At 32.1% G+C, this 17,864-nt stretch overlaps 2 protein-coding genes across 2 annotated transcripts; one reads left to right on the top strand and one right to left on the bottom strand.

The window, feature by feature from the left end:
- Positions 1 to 1,771: 1,771 nt before the first annotated feature.
- LOC133180599 (oncoprotein-induced transcript 3 protein-like) lies at positions 1,772 to 10,879 on the bottom strand. Its single transcript, XM_061315076.1, has 7 exons — positions 10,825 to 10,879; positions 9,014 to 9,040; positions 8,003 to 8,194; positions 7,727 to 7,891; positions 5,643 to 5,768; positions 5,032 to 5,143; positions 1,772 to 1,943 (listed from the first exon to the last, which is right to left on the bottom strand). The coding sequence occupies exons 1-7, from the start codon at positions 10,877 to 10,879 to the stop codon at positions 1,772 to 1,774; spliced, it is 849 nt and encodes a 282-aa protein (XP_061171060.1).
- Positions 10,880 to 12,032: 1,153 nt separating this feature from the next.
- LOC133180598 (uromodulin-like) lies at positions 12,033 to 14,154 on the top strand. The gene is made up of 5 exons (XM_061315075.1): positions 12,033 to 12,066; positions 12,584 to 12,610; positions 12,740 to 12,925; positions 13,753 to 13,917; positions 14,075 to 14,154. Exons 1-5 carry the CDS (start codon positions 12,033 to 12,035, stop codon positions 14,152 to 14,154), a joined length of 492 nt encoding a protein of 163 aa, XP_061171059.1.
- Positions 14,155 to 17,864: the final 3,710 nt, after the last annotated feature.

Raw genomic sequence — 17,864 nt, 5'->3', positions numbered from 1 at the left:
CAAAAAAGTATCCAGTGCACTAACAGTTTTGACCAATTTCATATAACTTCTATAGAAGCAGGTTTAATGAGAAGATTTTTAAAACAAGAGACTCATGGGCTACAACGCTCACCTGAGACTCTTTGGCCCTGCTGTTTTGCTAAAAGTTTGTTTCCCAATATACATGTATTCGTATGTAAAATACGAACAAACAAATAAATAAAATAATGAACAGAAATGAATCTACTCTATTAGAAGATGCTTCCACTTTAATATGATTCATCATGGCTTTGCTGTTCTTAAGAAGAGGGTCGTCATGGTAGCTCAGTCGGTGAGCGCTCTCTCCGTGATCGGAAGGTCGTGTGTTCGAATCACGGCCGTAACTGACGTTAGTCGATAAAAATAGGTAACAACTGTTCCTTCGCCAAGCGCTCAGCACTTTAAAGTGAAAGTTGCGGGTCTTTCGGATGAGACCTTAAAAACCGAGGCCCCGTGTCACGGTAGGCGCTGGCACGATAAAGAATCCTCACTGCTCAATGGCCCTGAGTGCCGAGTACAGGTCTTTAAGCCCTTCACCTGTATATAGTGACCTCTCTATATGCTCTATACGAACAGGACGTAAAATAACATACAATCAATCAATCAAACAAAGAAGAGGAGTTTTAAGATGTTTTTCTATGTTATCCCTATTGTGGCCCAACCAACCATATTCCTGAGGACCATGTTCTGATCAATTTATAACCTAGACTACCTTAGTTAGCTTCCCAAGTGTCAGCTTTTCTGGTCCAGTTGTTCTCAAAAAGAAGGTTTTAAAGAGTTTTCTTTATTAATATATATTTCAATGTAAAACTTTGATTCCCTTTTGTGGCCCAACCTACCCCCCGGACTCTTGATCTGAACAACTAACCACAGTACCTTAGGAAGCTCCCACATAACTTTCAGCTTTTCTAGCCCAGTGGTTTTTGAGAAGAATTTATAAAAAGATTTTTGGACATATTTCAGTGTAAAACTTTCATCCCCTATTGTGGACCCACCCTAATTCTTGGTGTCATGATCTGGACAATTTGCAGTCAACACTACCTCAGAAAGCTTCATTCTAAATTTCATCTTTTCTGGTCCAGCTCTTTTTGAAAAGGAGGTTTTAAAATATTTTCCTTATATATTTCAACTTAACTTCCCTTTCCCAGCAGGCACACAACATTGAAAACAACTTTGAAACAACGTTGATTATACATGTTGATTCAACGTTTAGTTTATGTAAGATTTTGAAAATTGAGATCAACGTTGAAATCTTAACGTTGATTCAATGTTGAAAATCAAAGTTGATAAGACATTAAATAAAAGTTAATTCAACGTTTTTTTTCGGGGGGTGGGGGTGAGGTGGGGGTGGGTAGGTGGTTGATTACTTATTTCAAATTTCAATTTTTTATTAACTAAGATGCCTTCATAATTATATAAAGGAAAACATATATAAATCTTTACTGTAAACATTTAATTAACTTCCTATCAATAGATTAGTTACAATAAATTTCACAAAAATACATTTTATAAATTACATGTAATCAGTACAAAACAGAAACATTTTACATACGTTTTCTATTTTCACATGTAGTCAAGAAATAGTTCAATACAAGAAAACATTCCAAGATAAGATGTATATCTTATACTGTAACCATTAACCATTTCGATGCCCCAGATGCGCATTTCGACAAATTATGTCTCTTCAGTGATGCTCATGCCAAAATGTCGGAAATCCTAAATCCGATAAATATTTCTTTTAAAAAATACATTTTTAATTAAATCTTGGTGTTAGAGTCCTGGTGTCGGAATCCCGAGGGTGGTGTTGGTCTTCGTGGGTGCTGTTGGACTCCTGGGGTGCTGTTGATCTCCTGATTAGTGTTCTCTCCTGGATTATGTTGGTCTTCTGAGTGGATAGATTGGTGCAGTGTTTTAGTTGATTACCCCTACAATGTACAATTTGATATAATAAATATTTGTACAATGAAATATGTTAAAATTGTGTTCAATCTCATAATCTTTTTATTCCAAAATTGTCTATCAGTGAAAATTGACGAACACTTTAATAAACAATTAATATCTTTCGCTTTTTTCAAATTATGAATAATCAACCCAAAGACAAATATAATTATTAAAAATGGATTATTAAATAAATACATATATGCAAAAATTAGTTAATTTCTTGGCATTGCAAATGATATTTATTAATAAAACTTTAAAATGCAAATGTTTAAAGTGTAACGAGAATGGTTAATGCACTGTAGAATTTGATTTCTATCTGTTAACATTCATCAGCTGCTTAATTTGCTGGAGGCTGTGAGGTGCTGGAATGTCCTTCATTTACAAGGTACATCTATATCATTATTTGGCCGTGAGATTAAATCTATTTTTGCATGACATATCTTCCATCTCTATATAAGCCATGCCTACTGTTCACAAAACACAAAATAAAATGAAGTATATTGAAAGTGTAACAGGAAAGTAAAGAAAAAAATTATTAAAAGTTTGTGTCCCATCAAAGCAAAAGACTTAACATGAATTTCTCAACCTAAACTTGTGCAGCAGTTCAATATTTCATAAAACAATTATTTACAAGTAAAATTCAAATCCAAGACATGAAAACAAAATCATTCAAAGAGGAAATTACTTTTAAAATTATCATATACTCATCAAATAAAAAAAAGAGGGAAAGGGATATACTGGAAAACAGACGGGGAATTCCTGAATGCACCCCCCCCCCCCCAGTAAAGCTATACAAAGACAGATCCATAAGAATCTGAAAATAAACTTCAGGATTCATTAAGATATTACAGACGTGAGAATGGGATGTAAACGGGACTCGGTGTGCCGTGAAAACTGCCCAAAAGCCTTCGTTGGAGATGGTAGACTTCCTCTTTCAACATGTTCAAGTGGCCACCCCCCTCTTTTTTTTGTTACAAAATCTTTGATCCGTTTATGCTATATATCCTAACACTTAACATACACAAGATGTAATATTCTGAAACTATGGAGATCAATCAACTAAACTACAATTGAATAGTCTTCAATGTGGTCTTCATGCATTCTTTAAAAAATATTGAACTGAAATTGGCGTCAGTTGGAATTCGAAAGCATCCATTATCACGAGCAATTAAGATAGATAACAAATCGAGTTATATTTTTGAAATCTTAAAACAGCTGTATATATATAAAATCTTAAAATTATCAAAACTTACCAATAACTGTTATCCTCATAATCCTGTCTTTTTGAATATTTTCCGGATGTCCTACTGCGCATGCTCTTAATTCGTACTTTAGCAAATTCGTACTGAATTCATATTAATCACTGAATTCGTAAAATTCATATATTTACCATTCTTGTTTGTTGTAACAGTTATTAGTGATATACGCTAGTGCGACTTTGTCAAGACCGACCTCGGTATGGTCCAGCAATGTTATAGTCCGACATTATTACAGTCCGAATTATTTATCAGAGAAAAATAGGATTCCCGCTCGACGAAGATCCGACGTTGAATCAATATTGGCAATTCAACTCAATTTGAATTCAATATTGAATCAACGTTACATTTTCAACATTGAAAAGTCAACGTTGAATCAATATTGAATCTAGATTTATCTACGTCCTAACCCATTTTCAACTAATATTCAACGTTTAAACAACGTTGTGTGCCTGCTGGGTATGGTGCCCACACCCTTCTCCCGGGGACCATGGTCTGAATAACATTAGAATCAATTCTACCTCATGAAGCTTTCTTCTCAATATCATCTTATCTGGTCCAGTGGTTCTTGAGAAGAACATTTCAAAAGATTGTTCCCATATATTTCAATGGTTAACTTTGATTCCCTAGTTTGGCCCCACCCTACCCACGGGGCCATGATTTGAACAATTTACCATCTACACTCCCGAAGATAGCTTCCATATAAGTTTCAGTTTTTCTGGCCCAGTGGTTCTTGAGAAGATTTTTTCAAGACTCTACCGTATTTTTGCCTTTTCTTCATCATTCCCACTTGGAAAGGGGGGATGGCCCTTTCATTCTAATATTTAGGATCTTAGGATCTTGGGGGTGCTTTGTATCAACTTTGATGAAGATTTGCTTAACTGTAAATTTGTCGTCTATTATGCAGGAGAAAAATAGCCAGCGACAGTATGTACCGACGGACGACAATGTGTGCAATGAGGGTATGTACATATTGTAGTATTTACAAAACGACAAAATGTACATTCACACATCCTCGAACGCGTGTGATATATGTATAATATCAGCGACAAAATGTGTAAATATTCGCAGTACATATTGCCGCCAACTACAGTATGTACCGATGCATGACTAGTACTGTACCATTATTTCATTTTGCAGGATGAAAAAGGCTTTTCTCGGCAGATATTGTGGCCGGCGACAATATGTGCAGATGAGCGACAATATGTGCAGTGAGTGTAGGTACATTTTGACGCCAACGATAATATGTACCAATGTGTACAGAATGACAATATGTCAAAAATCCTCTTCTTGCACTCCGCAGTAAATTCAGATTCTCAGATTCCCATGGGTGATTTTGTCTCTTCGCCCTTCTCTTACTTAGATGAATACAAAAATGCAAAGTAAATTTTTATCCTATACTTCCATTGAGTCATTTAAAAATCATTTAACTACATTAAACCCATTGATAAAAACATTTAAAGAATTAGTAACTAACCAAAACAGTAACGTTCTGGACATGACTCGAGATTTGTCAGGCAATATGCAGTATATCGACCACAATTCCTCACTTTAATGTCATACATTTTGCTGCAGCAACTTTCAAACCCTCGTTTACAAGCTCTTCTTTGTACTACGCCATCGCTATGTTAAGGATGGGAACCTCAAAAGAGAAAAAAAACCCAATATGTTTAAAATAAACTTTACTGCTAGAAAGAAAAAGATTCAATTCATAAAATTGGTATTTTCATGCAAACCATTCATCCAAACTGGGAACATTGTTCCGCAACTTAATAGACTAGGGCATTTATTAAGCATTGGAATAGAGGATTTGAACCATCCAGGAGTAAGAAATTTATCACACAGAGCAATATTTTGATTGTATTCACAGTTCATGCTTCGCTCTTTGGGATCACTTAGATCATGAACATGCCCAACGATACATGGGTCTGAAAAAGAAAATGCATCGTCAATTTTCAAACTACTTACTTTTTCAGGGACTCATATTAGCAAAATCAACTTCAAAGAGTTGGTAAATAATTATGCTGATATCATTTAAAGGATATTTTCATAGTTTTACTATTATGAAAGATCGTGAATTCCACATATAAAGTAGCCAAGAGAGATTAAAGATTTTTTAGCAAATAAGAATCAAAATAGCATATGATTTTTAATACAATGTTTTCTTTTTTTCTTTTGAAGAATTTATTCTTGGGTAAAAATTCTTCGATTGGCTTTCTCAAAAAAAAGAACAAAATTTCAGTCAAAGAACAAAAAATGATTCGCACCAAAAACTAATGGTACATGTATTCATTTTTCTGCATATGAATATATCAAAACTATTGATAAATGAAACAGAGCATGAGATTCCATTCAATATAAATAATGGTTTTGATAATCCTTTGAATGACGACTTTCTTTGCCTATTAGTTGCGACATACACTGTACCTTGTGAGCAAGGATGTTCTGATGGTGGAATCTGAGAGGAAAATGGTCGTCTAATTGTTGTTAATGGATTTATTGTTATTTCCGTTGATGTAGTTGATTGTGGAACGTCACAAGAACCATTTTCTCCTAAATTGTTTGAAATATAAACTAAATGTGCATCCTTAAAGGTTTTTTTTTTTCAATGGGTTGACGAACCTTAGGTATTGTGAGATATATACGACGGTCGTATGTTTTTACATGTTCATGATTTTTATGGTACTGCTAGAAAAAACATACACGATCAGTATGTACTGATCCCAACTGAAAAAGCAGGTACAGCATAGTCTTTGTTTGTAAGGCTCATTATTTTAATTGTATTTTAGAGGAACTGCAATTTAATTCTGCAGGTGGAAATCCAACTTACATCCATTGCTTCCTTTCTAAGTAGGAAATTCATCAAAATTATATGTCAGTTTTGAATATTTTTAAAATTGCCAACAATCAAACTGAATTTGAATTGCCATACCTATATGGGATTCCTAAATTACTTAAAAATGCCCACAAACAAAGATACATAGCGGGTTTCAGTAAATGTTCTACAAAGCCTTTTTCTTTACTCCTCACTAAAATACTAACAGTAGTGAAGGAGAAACTTCAGGAGTACTGTACAACAGTATATATTCGAGAAGTGGTGTAAATCAGATGTGGATACTTAAAAACTCCAAGGAACTTTTAGAAAATTTGAAATCACAGTTGTACCAAAATAAATAACTTCACAATGTACGATTTTTCAACAATTTTTACAACCATTTCCCACGATGAAAAATATAATCCAGGTTTTCTGACATCGAAGAAAGCTGCTTTTTCAATAAAAATGGAACTCGTAAATTATTTACTTTTGTCATGGGTCATTGGTCATTTACAAAATTATTTTGTTAACTTCATTCTGATTGTACACACAAGTACTCTGAAGTAGACATTAAAAAGATGCTTGAGTTTCTGATTGAAAATATCTATGTATTTTTGGGGATCAGGTCTTTTAACAACCTGTCGGAATTTCCATGGGTACTAATTGCGCCCGTTATTAGTAGACCTATTTCTATATTCATATGAAGCAGAGTTTATTCAAAAACTTATATATAAGAAGAAGACACTTGCTGTGGCTTTCAACTCGACATTTAGATATATCGACGACGTATTATCAATTAACAATTGTTACTTCCATTCATACTGTATGTCGACGATATATCACAGTGAACTTGATATAAAGGATACCATAGAGTCTGACACATCTGTTTCATATTTATATATTTTTCTAGAAAAATACGTTAATGGTAACCTTACAACAAAATTTTCTGATAAACCTGATGACTTCAACTTTTCCATGGTCAACTTCCCTTATTTTCTTAGCAATAAACCCTTTTCACCTGCATATGGGGTTTATATCTCCCAGTTGATTCGATAAGCAAGAGCATGCTCTACGTTCAAACGATTTCTAAAACGAAACAAACCACTGACAAACAAGTTGATGAAACAAGGATATCAATAGTCTCATTTGGAGCCGTCATTTTGCTTTTCTATGGTCGATATAATGATCTTGTCAGCAAATACAATATATCATTAAGTCGAATGCTGACTTAAGTTTTTTCATACTAATTGTTAGGCCATTATTTAAACACTGAATTGTCTACGCATTTTTCCGCTTGCACTGTCTGACATGACAATGAGCACACGGCGAGTGTGATCGGTCGACAGGGGATGTTTATTCCTCCATGGCACCTTATACCACCTCCGATGTTTTTTAGAGGTTCGTGTTTGCTCTGCTCCAAATTTGAATTGTTTCAATGGACTATTGATATGGATTACTATTTGCTGTCTTCGTATTTCATTACATAGGTGTTTATTTAAAGACTACTAATATTATGGGAATATCTCTATGAATACCAGTAGCAATACGTCTCGTATTACCAGTACGATTCAAGGCATATTAAATATTATTTTAATAAATGACAGTTTAAGAAAAATAAATTTACCCAAAAATACAAAAAGAAAAAGATAAAACCGTAAGTAAGCCTGTTATAAGCTAAAAGTGCTTACTAACTTACCAAAGCAATAGCGTTCGGAACATGCACTCATTGCACCCAAGCAGTAGGCATAGAATAATCCACAGTGTTTTATTTTAACATCAACTTCCTCTCTACAGCAGTCATTAAAACCCACTTTACATGCCTTTCGTCCAACTACTCCATCAGAAATCAATGGCAGAGACCCTGAATTACAATAGAAAATTTTCAAAATTAAGGGGATGTTCTTACCACTATACTAAATTAAAATCTTTAAAAGGAGAAACATCGTTTTATGCGCCGAAAAAATTAAATTACCCCTAAGCCATACAGGATAAAGTGCTCCACAGCTCAGCAATTCTGGACATTCCGTCAACATCTTGTCGTCTACCCGGTACCACTGTGGTGTTATGTAACGGTCACATAATCCATACTTTGGGTCATACTGACAGTTCTTGTATCTTGCATGCGGTTCAAAGAAACGGGACACATTGGCCTGGGTGCAAGGGTCTTATGTATTTATTATAAAAGAAAAATGGATAAAATAAACGTTAATAGATGATTTTAAATGACAAATCGGAGTCAAGAGGGGTAAACTGTGTATTTTTTTTCTCTCTCTCTAAATAAATGACGATACCGTTCAATGTATTTTTTCTTCATTCTAAACAATGTCAAACTCTTACATTTTCAATGTTACAATCACAATAATTATTTCTGTGAATGACACCCTTTAATGCAAACAAATCTTTTCCTGTAACTGATGAGTTCTTAATGATAATGCAATACTGGTATAAGAATAACATTGAAATCAAGTGTTCACTCTGTCGAACCTCAATAGAATAATTTAGTAAACGTCATTATGAATCTTTATGATTTGCCAATGTTTATGACATAATTGAAAACCAAAAAATAAAAAAAAAAATTAAAAAAAAAATAAAAATAAAAAAATAAATAAATAAATAAAAATAAATTATCGATTTATTTCCAAGGTTTGTTTCTCAATACATATTTCAGTTATGGCTATAAAATAGAGAGAAAAAAAGAGCAATGACAAAATAAGAAATAAAATAAATTAATAAATTGATAAAAAATAACAAACATAGTTCAAGATGGAAGACAGGGGCCATTTGTTGTCTTTGTTAACTTCCGTTAAATCAACAACAATAAATTATAATTCACTTATGTTTTTTTTTATGGGTGATCAAAACTTAAACAATATAATTTATAAGCACATTTGTCCAAATATTGTGATAATTCTGCATTTATTTTATAAATCTTGTAAATTTAACAAACTTCAAATTTTTCTGTAAAGTGAATGGGAATGCTTACCTGCGACGTTACAGTGATACTGGGCATCTACAAGCATAACATATGAAAACTGCACTGGCATGAATATATATAATTAAATGTAACAGAACGTCAATTCAAACTCTAGCGGTTTCAATAATATTATCTGAAGTTTTGACATACTGGTATAGATACAAGCATTTCAAAGTAAATTGTGATGTCGTGTAACATTAAATAAGTGTTGACCTTTATCAAAGTTCATTATAATGTCATTATATTACAATTTTAAATTAACATTATGTACTACTAGTGCGGGAAAAGCGTAAAATGTCCATCATAATAACGCATTAAGCATTAGTTGAGACAATGAAAATGCTTTTTCTTGCATTGTGAGTTTCGCTGTGAGCGTTCTCATTTTTTTTTTCTCTCTCTCTGGCTATATCTGAAATTTTATGATTGAGAAAGGTTTGATTACAAATTTTCATAATTTTTTATTATTAATTTCATGATATTCATTCTATGGTTTTATTTATCATCCAAGAACTAGACACATGGAAAGAACTGTTTACCTCTTCAAGCGAGAGTTATTCCAGCCGATAGGACATAAAGCATTTGTCATCGAACTTATGACTACATTACGACTGTTATCCAATAAAAGGCGAAATAATAAATAAATTGATAGAAAAATGCATATGAATAGAGTATATTCAATGTATTTTAGTTGGATATGGATTGTGTCACTTGTGGGACAGGTTTTTTTTTTTTTTTTTTTTTTTTTTAAATATTTTCAAGACTGCTAAGCAGTTCTGATATTCTTTCTCACTGACAGAATATCAGTTTGGTATCTTTTCACAATGTGACAGAATATCATATTTCTTTCTTTTAAGTCAATAGATAAACGATATTATTATATGACTGAATATTTCCTTTTTTCTCTGTTTGGTTGAGATCCAATAATGTAGAAAAAAATACTACGTTATATTCACCTGCATGTGACTTTCCAGGTGAATATAATGATTTATTTTCCTCCACATTGGACTAAAAATAGATTGAGAAATTCCAAATTGATACAAATAGTTTTGAAAAGTTATTTCACTTGCATCTGATGTCCACCCATATGAACATAACATTAAGGCACATAGATTCTTGGGTGAGGGGTGGGTGTGCGGGTGGGGAGGTTGCAGGAGGCCTGCCTCTAGCCTCTCCCCACCTTTTTTTGAGAATGTAAATTTTTGATTTAAAGTTTAAGGATAAAAATTTTCAATGAAAGCCCCACCCCCCTTCCCTCATTTACTGACCTTAACATCCCATCAAATAAAATTTAAAATTTAAAAATAAAATTTTGAGTTGGGAGAATTCTTTTCTTTTTGGAGAGAGGTAAGCTAGTCAAAGATTTGTTAACAGGTAAGTTGTTAATTATTTTCCTTATAATGCCCCCTTTTCAAAATCAATCCTTCATATGTGCATGACATTTATTTTTTCTACATTGCACCTAAAATAGAATTAAAAATTCCAAATAATACTACTGTTTATGCTTTGTTACCCCGTTTCTCTCATTATGTTTGATTAGTACTTCAGTAGATGTGAACAAGTACATGTAACATGGCTTGGATTACTTAATGAGTGTGCGTCATTTAATCATTGAATCATATAAAAAACAAGTATTGCTGTTTTTTCGGTCAATACGATGATTTAGCTACCATCGAAATACATTATTACCCTGGCCCTTCGGGTTCGGTGAATATTATACCCTTCAGGTCTAAATTATCGTATTTACCTAAAAAACCAGCAATAATTGCAGAGTACTTCACTGTTGAAAATGTAATAAAATGAGAGCTTTAAACCGAATATACCTGTTGCAATAACTAGGCATAAAATCTGTAACCATGGAATTTCTCTTCTATTCATCTAAACAGAGGATAGAATGAGATACATTTTACAATCAAGTATTTACCATATAATCAAATAATTCATGGCACATTTACAACACATCATTACAATAAAACACTTTTAACATATAATTTATTATTGCATCTTACCTTGCATAAATCCTTTCAGCAAGAGATATAAAAAGGATATATATTTAGCAAGCTCTTGGACATTTACTCCAGTACATTTTTACTTATACCTGCCTGTTTCGTGGAAACGATATCTAGTTTCTGCAAAACAGAATCGGGAAGTATTTATTGTTTTATGGCTAACTCTAATCGATTATTTACAGCAATTCGTTGACATGGCATCATAAATCTTACGTTTTTTATCGGACTTTCATATTTTTTGTGACTCATATACACATGTATTTTTGGATTAGGTTTTATGCAAATAGGGATTTTATTAACGGTAAGATATTTCTCATTTCGATTTCACTTTTTTCAAAATAAATAAGGGTATGAGGTGAGTTCAACATAACAGCTGTGGGAAAATTAAGTTGATTTTTGCTTGTTTGAAGACAGTTCTATATAATTTCAATATCAAGAAATAAAATCACCCAGGAATGTAGATCTTCATTGCTTAAAGGATCCATTTAAAAACATATCCACAATTGGCGTACAGATATTCTTTTTATGATATTCCAAAAAGGTAAAGTTTTTTATTGGTAAGGAAAAAATTGAACTGTTGTTGGTATTCAATGTAAAAATGCATTTTTGATTGGGTACCATTTCTTTTTATGTATTTGGTATAATTTGTTAATTTGCAAAAGGTGAGATATTGTTGATAAAGACATTCAATTTGGGATGTCATTTCAACGGTTTTTCATAAAAGAAAATTTAAAAACCTGGATAAACTTAATGCATATCAAATAATTTAATAATACATTTCCATTACTTTCAACGTGTGGATGGTTCACATGACTGTAAATAGTTATAGATTACAGAGACTTATAGATGTTGAGCGGTTTTAACTTCAAATTATATGCAGTTCATTCTCAAAAATAGACTAAATTTGTTTGTATAAAAGTATTGATTAAGAAATTATTTTGTCATATCTCTTTCAAAAGTGCAGTTATATAAATTTGAAACAATAAAACTGATTTCACTTTCAGATGAGTAAAACATCCTACATGATTTTGTTCGTTGTATTCATAGAAATAGAAGGTAAATCAAAATGATTCATAATTCTTTTTTTCTAGCATGGGAAATCATATTTTGTATTAGATATACATTGTATTAGACAAAATAATACCATTTCTTTTTATGAAAATTAAAAATCGTTGCATGAAAAATCCTTATGATTTATGATTGGGCCAAAATAAAAAAAATACCTTTGTTTCCCCTAACGCGACCGACCCAATTAAATCCCACCGACTGAAAAGTTTTTTTAAAAAGATTATTCAAATATTTTTTTTTATGTTTATCAACTTTTATAAAATACAATTTCATCAAAACCCGTTCTTATCAGAAATTCAGAATATATTTTCAAAGCTGCTGTCAGAAAAAAATAAATATTTACCTACCTACCTACCCAACTTCAGATTTTAGGGTCGGGTTAGGGGAAACAAAGATATTTTTAATGATGGCCTGGGCAAAAATCTTTTATATGATATTGTTGAGTACCTCTGTGATATTATGTGAATATTGACATTTATAACCACATTGTATATTCTTATTGCAGATGCTTCTCATCACTGTATCGATGGAGGTATTTAAAGATATAAACTGAATTTCATTGTTTATCTAATTCCTTAAAAGTCAAACATACTTTTTTATTAGTAAGCATACTAGTATTCAAATTCCATTTGTATCATCATATACAAATGTTTGATTGTAGATCCATGTTTTGTTGCAAAAGAAATGTACCAACCCTATGCCCGTGCAGAAGTATGTGTATTCAACTCTCAGCATGCACCCTGTGATAGATATCTGACGCCTGGATGGTACAAATCTGATGAACCATTATTGGATCGATGCCCCGATTTACTAAGATGTGGTGCAGTGTACCCAGTATGGTTAAATGGTACATATCTAAGGAATGTTAAGAAAGTTCATTCCATAATAAAATATGTTTGAAAATTTCTAAGTAGTGATGAACTGAAGAGATTAATTTTCTAGTCTGACAAAATCGCCAGAGTGTGCTTGCTATTTATAGCAATTAATTTCTAGAAGGAAATTACAGGATTATAAATATATATAAACATCTTTAAAATACCCAAATGGCAGAAGTCATGGTCGTTTTTTTTTGGTGAAAATGTAGGATTATTTACTTTTGTTTCTTCACAGCATATCTTGCATCATACAAAACTGATGAACTTAGGAAATAGAAAGATTAGTCACTTCTCAATAGAATAGATTTGTCATATCAGAGTTCTATACTAACTTGATAAATTTGCATAGGTATTTGAAAAGATATATTGACCTGTATGCTTAAGATATTTCACAAATATGCTGCATCCCTGATTTTTCTGCACAGAAATCATTTGTTTCAATACCTGCCCTCCCCTTTTTGTTTCAACAAAACAGTTAAACCCTTATCAGTAGCAAGAATGGACACTGTGAACATGAAATATCACAAATTTTAAATATATTCTCATTGTATTGCTTTCCGAAAATGAAGGGAAAATATGGAATGAACTTTCTTAACATCCTTTAGATACAAACATTCATGTCTATTTAGTTACTCAATCATATTCCACAGGATTCAAGATGGCTACGACTAACAATAAATACTGTAAACGTTGTCCTTTAATTGATAGTCAAACTTTTACATAACTGAATAAACTGATTAAAAAGACTAGTTAAAAGATGTCAATTGCAACATTTACAATGTTTTCTCCTCTCATACAGCTTCACTTCCCAATGCCACTGATGGAACAGTTTCACGAAAAACATGCCGAGTAGGATTTAACAACTGTTGTTCTAAGGAGTACGAAATAAAAATCAAACTTTGTGGATCGTTTTACGCTTTTTGTTTCCCATCTCTTGATTCCTGTTCGGAACGCTTTTGCTTTGGTAAGGGGTTTAGAATACATGTATTTTTTTGTTTTATGAGTTTGAGTTTAGTCATATGCTCATAGTGAAAAACGATATGTTCAACATTAATTAGGAAGTGTTTGTGATTTTGAGCTGCTTTGATATTCTCCAAAAGCATCAAGAAAATTAATTATAGGAAGAAATGGTTCCTGTGAATATCCGGATGTGAAACTACATCATCGGTTACAGATAGCAAGGAAACTAAAGAGGATATAATCAAAAGTAAAACAAAAGAACATTAATTATCTGCTTGCATTCTGTAAAATTAAAAAGTATATACATTTGTTTTGGTTTGAATACTTTATTGAAATCATTTGACTGTTATTCTGCCAATTTGCTTTGTTATTAACAGATTTGGAATCCAAATACATCGCTGTTATATGTGTTTTGTCCATTGTCTTAGTGTTAGTCTTGGGACTATCATTGATCCTGTATATTGCAAGGTAAATCAATTCAATAGATACCTTTACATTTTTCAAATACCTTTGAAAATTACATTGTGTTTATTTTTCTTGTGTTTTATGTAACAAATACATTATTTTTTTTTAGGAAAAAGAAACTTTCCAAAATGGTGTCACAAAGCATAGCACAATTAACAGAGACAAGAAAATAAAATATCAGGGTTCCAGTGACCACATTTTACAAAAGTACAATGCGCATAGACTCTCTCTGAGAGAGAGAGAGAGAGAGAGAGAGAGAGAGAGAGAGAGAGAGAGAGAGATCTCCGAACATTTTTATTTGTGTTTTAATTTTTGTTATATGTTGTTGATAAATAAACATCGGATACATTCAAACACTTTTTTCTACCTCTCTCATGTTTAGATGTTTTAGAAAAGTTTCATTCATTTCAATTTTACCTTGAGAATTTTAGAAATTTACATTTTACTTTTGAAGAAAATTGGCATCATCATCTTCTATGAAAAAGTGAAAAACAAAAGCTTTCACAAAACTTTGAATGAATATTTACTATTTTTAGTATATTAAATGCCATAATACTAAAAAAAAAAAAAAAAAAAAAAAAAAAAAAAAAAAAAAAAAAAAAAAAAAAAAAAGCTTGCAGAGAGATAAACTTTTATAAAAATTATTTGTTGATGATACATGAAAAGATAAAGATAACGAGCCATGACCAATCTCAAAAAATATATATAAACAATACAAATATGTGAAAAGGACATGAAACTCCGACCCCTGGAAATTCCAGAGGTGTGATCTGGTGCCTAGCAGGAGTAGGCATCCCCAGTTGACCGAAAACATTTCCTTATTTATTTTGTAATATGCAACTTTCACCTGTATATTGTGTTTACATCTCGCAACTAATTCGATACACACGAGCATGCTCAATCGATTCAAGTACGATCAATTTTACGATTTATTTTTTAAACAGATGTAAGCTACTGACAGATAAATTGATGTTACAGGGATTTCAACTACCTCGTTTAAAGTCATCATTTCGTAAATTCTATGGTCGTTGTCAGCTTGTTAGCAAATATAACCTGACATTGGGTCGTATGTTGAATGACGTGTTTCATACCTATTGTTAGGCCTTTATTTTTATATTGAATTTGACTACGGAATGTTCCGACTATCTGATCCATACATAGCGCGGGTATGTTAAGGCTAAACTCAGATATTCTACTTATCTAAAAATATGATGTCATAGTAAGCTATATGACGTGAACTTTAGAGATAACGATTTCTTAAAAATCTACATTTATAAATTGATTTGAGGTCCTAGAAATGAATGGAAACATACAGAAGCTTGATATAAATAAGACCTTGCTGTTTCTGGGTTGTATAGATAACTATGCATTTGTCACAGGATTTATTACCAAACCCATGAGTCATAACTGTCGATCAAAAGTTAAAGAGTAAAAATGACACGTAACGAGAATTCATGTAAACAAACATATGAAATAGGATTTCAAAAGCATTTAACGTGAATATCATGTGTGATTCATGCGGAATTAAAGCTTATGAATAAGGAACGCTGATTTATTTTTGCAACTTCTTCGTATAATGAAGGCAGACAGTATTTTTACATCCCAATCTATCTTTCCTCTGTCGTTCGTAACAGCAAAAATGCAAAAGTTCAACACTACGACGCATACTTTGAAACATAATTTTTGTTTTTATCGAAAGCTCTTATTCTATAGTTCTTGGAAAGTGCAGCTAGAATCGCGTGGGTAACGGAAATTGATGATTTTTTTTCGATCTTGTGTACAAAATGTAAAAATTTTGAGAGTGTGGAATAATTATTTCTTTGATAGGAGTATAGGATTCTAGCAGCCCTTTTCATAGTCCAGAGATAACTTTAAATAACTATTCTTACAAATAGAAATTGATTATCCCTGGGGTAGTCTTGAACTTTTAACTTTTTCATTAAGACATCTTTTTTCTATTTATAGACGTCACATGATGACGTCGTGGTGGAGTGCTTCGTTTAGTCTAAGACACATTGAAGTCTGAATAATGGATAATAATAGTAAATGTTTTACCATGACTTTTCCAATTTAATAAATTCACGATACGATAGGTATTAAGATATTCAGTACACGATACAAAACATATTACGGTGACTGACATTTATTATAAATGTTAGAAAACAAGTCCTGCAGGTTTGTTATTATAAAATGTTTCGTGAAAGAGACAGGAATATATCGAAAAAATTGAAAATAAAAATAAAAATTTGTCAACTTGGTCTGGATTAAGAGCAGATCTTTGAATTTTGACAATATTTCCTATACATAAAAAAAGAAAGTCACCGAAATACACATAGACATGGCATATGTTTTACTATTGAATACTTCCAGATCAAAAGACTTTATCACTTGTAGTAACATCTATACCATTTAATCACATTAGGAAAGAGATCACATCATTCACCCTGTAAAATCTAAATTTGTGAGATGCTTGAAGTGAGTTTAACTGAGTTATTGTCGACCTTATGTTTTTTGCAGACGCTATTTGGAAATCGTAAACAAGGAACCAAATCAGACGATTCAGGTTATTCTGATTAGAGATTAAATTAGTTTAACGTGTAGTTAATTTAACCGTGTAACATGTCAAGTGATTTATTATTGCTCTCTAACTACAGTTAATATTGTCAATAAAAACTCAAACATCTTTCTAATATCATACTCAGAGTACATGTGTGTTGAATCAGAATGTTTTGACATAAGTTTGCAGAAGACCAATGAAACTGTTTTTAAAAATACGTGTTCAGTTTTCTTTTTCAAAGAGACACTTGTCTAAAATGTCCAAAATCTCTAGTGTCCCAAGGAATGACGGCAACATTTTTGAAAAGTCGAACGTTATGTAAAATTTCTGTTGTCTGAAAGTTTTCTAAAAGTTCCTTAGAGTTTTTATGTATTGAGATGTCATTAACGGCACTTCTTGAATATTTTGAACAGTTCTTCTGAAGATCCTTCCTCACTTTTGTAAATATTTTCTTTGGAGAAAACAAAGAGGCTTGGTTCAATGATGTTCGACCTTACTGTGGTACAAAATTCATCAACCGATTTGGTCCAGGAATCAAGAATATTTTGAAATATTGGCGAGAACGCACAAACATCACTTCCCAAAACGTGCGTCTTTTTTGCCGTAACATTTTGTACATTGAAATATGAAGATAACGAAAAATGATAATGCTCGAAGCTGTTGGGGAGGGTGCCATAATCATTTCACCTCATTTCAAACTACGTGTAAAATATTTATGTGTTTGTTCTCTAATGCATGATTGTTTTTGTATAAATTTAGAAATAGAGCGGAAAATATCCGCAATGTCTCTGTAAGGTGAACTTCTCATGAAATATTTTGTACTTTAATGGGACTATGACTTTTTTCCAAGCACATTTATGATACACACGGATACGATGAGTTAAGGTATACAACAAAACGTAAATAACACTTGTGTAAATGAGCCAAAG

The sequence above is a fragment of the Saccostrea echinata genome, unplaced genomic scaffold (genome assembly GCF_033153115.1).
Source record: "Saccostrea echinata isolate AGI-Se365-2 ecotype Australia unplaced genomic scaffold, CSIRO_AGI_Sech_v1 ptg000007l, whole genome shotgun sequence".
Taxonomy (NCBI): domain Eukaryota; kingdom Metazoa; phylum Mollusca; class Bivalvia; order Ostreida; family Ostreidae; genus Saccostrea; species Saccostrea echinata.
The sequence above is the reverse complement of the archived record's forward strand: the minus strand, read 5'-3'. Positions and strand labels throughout refer to the sequence as shown.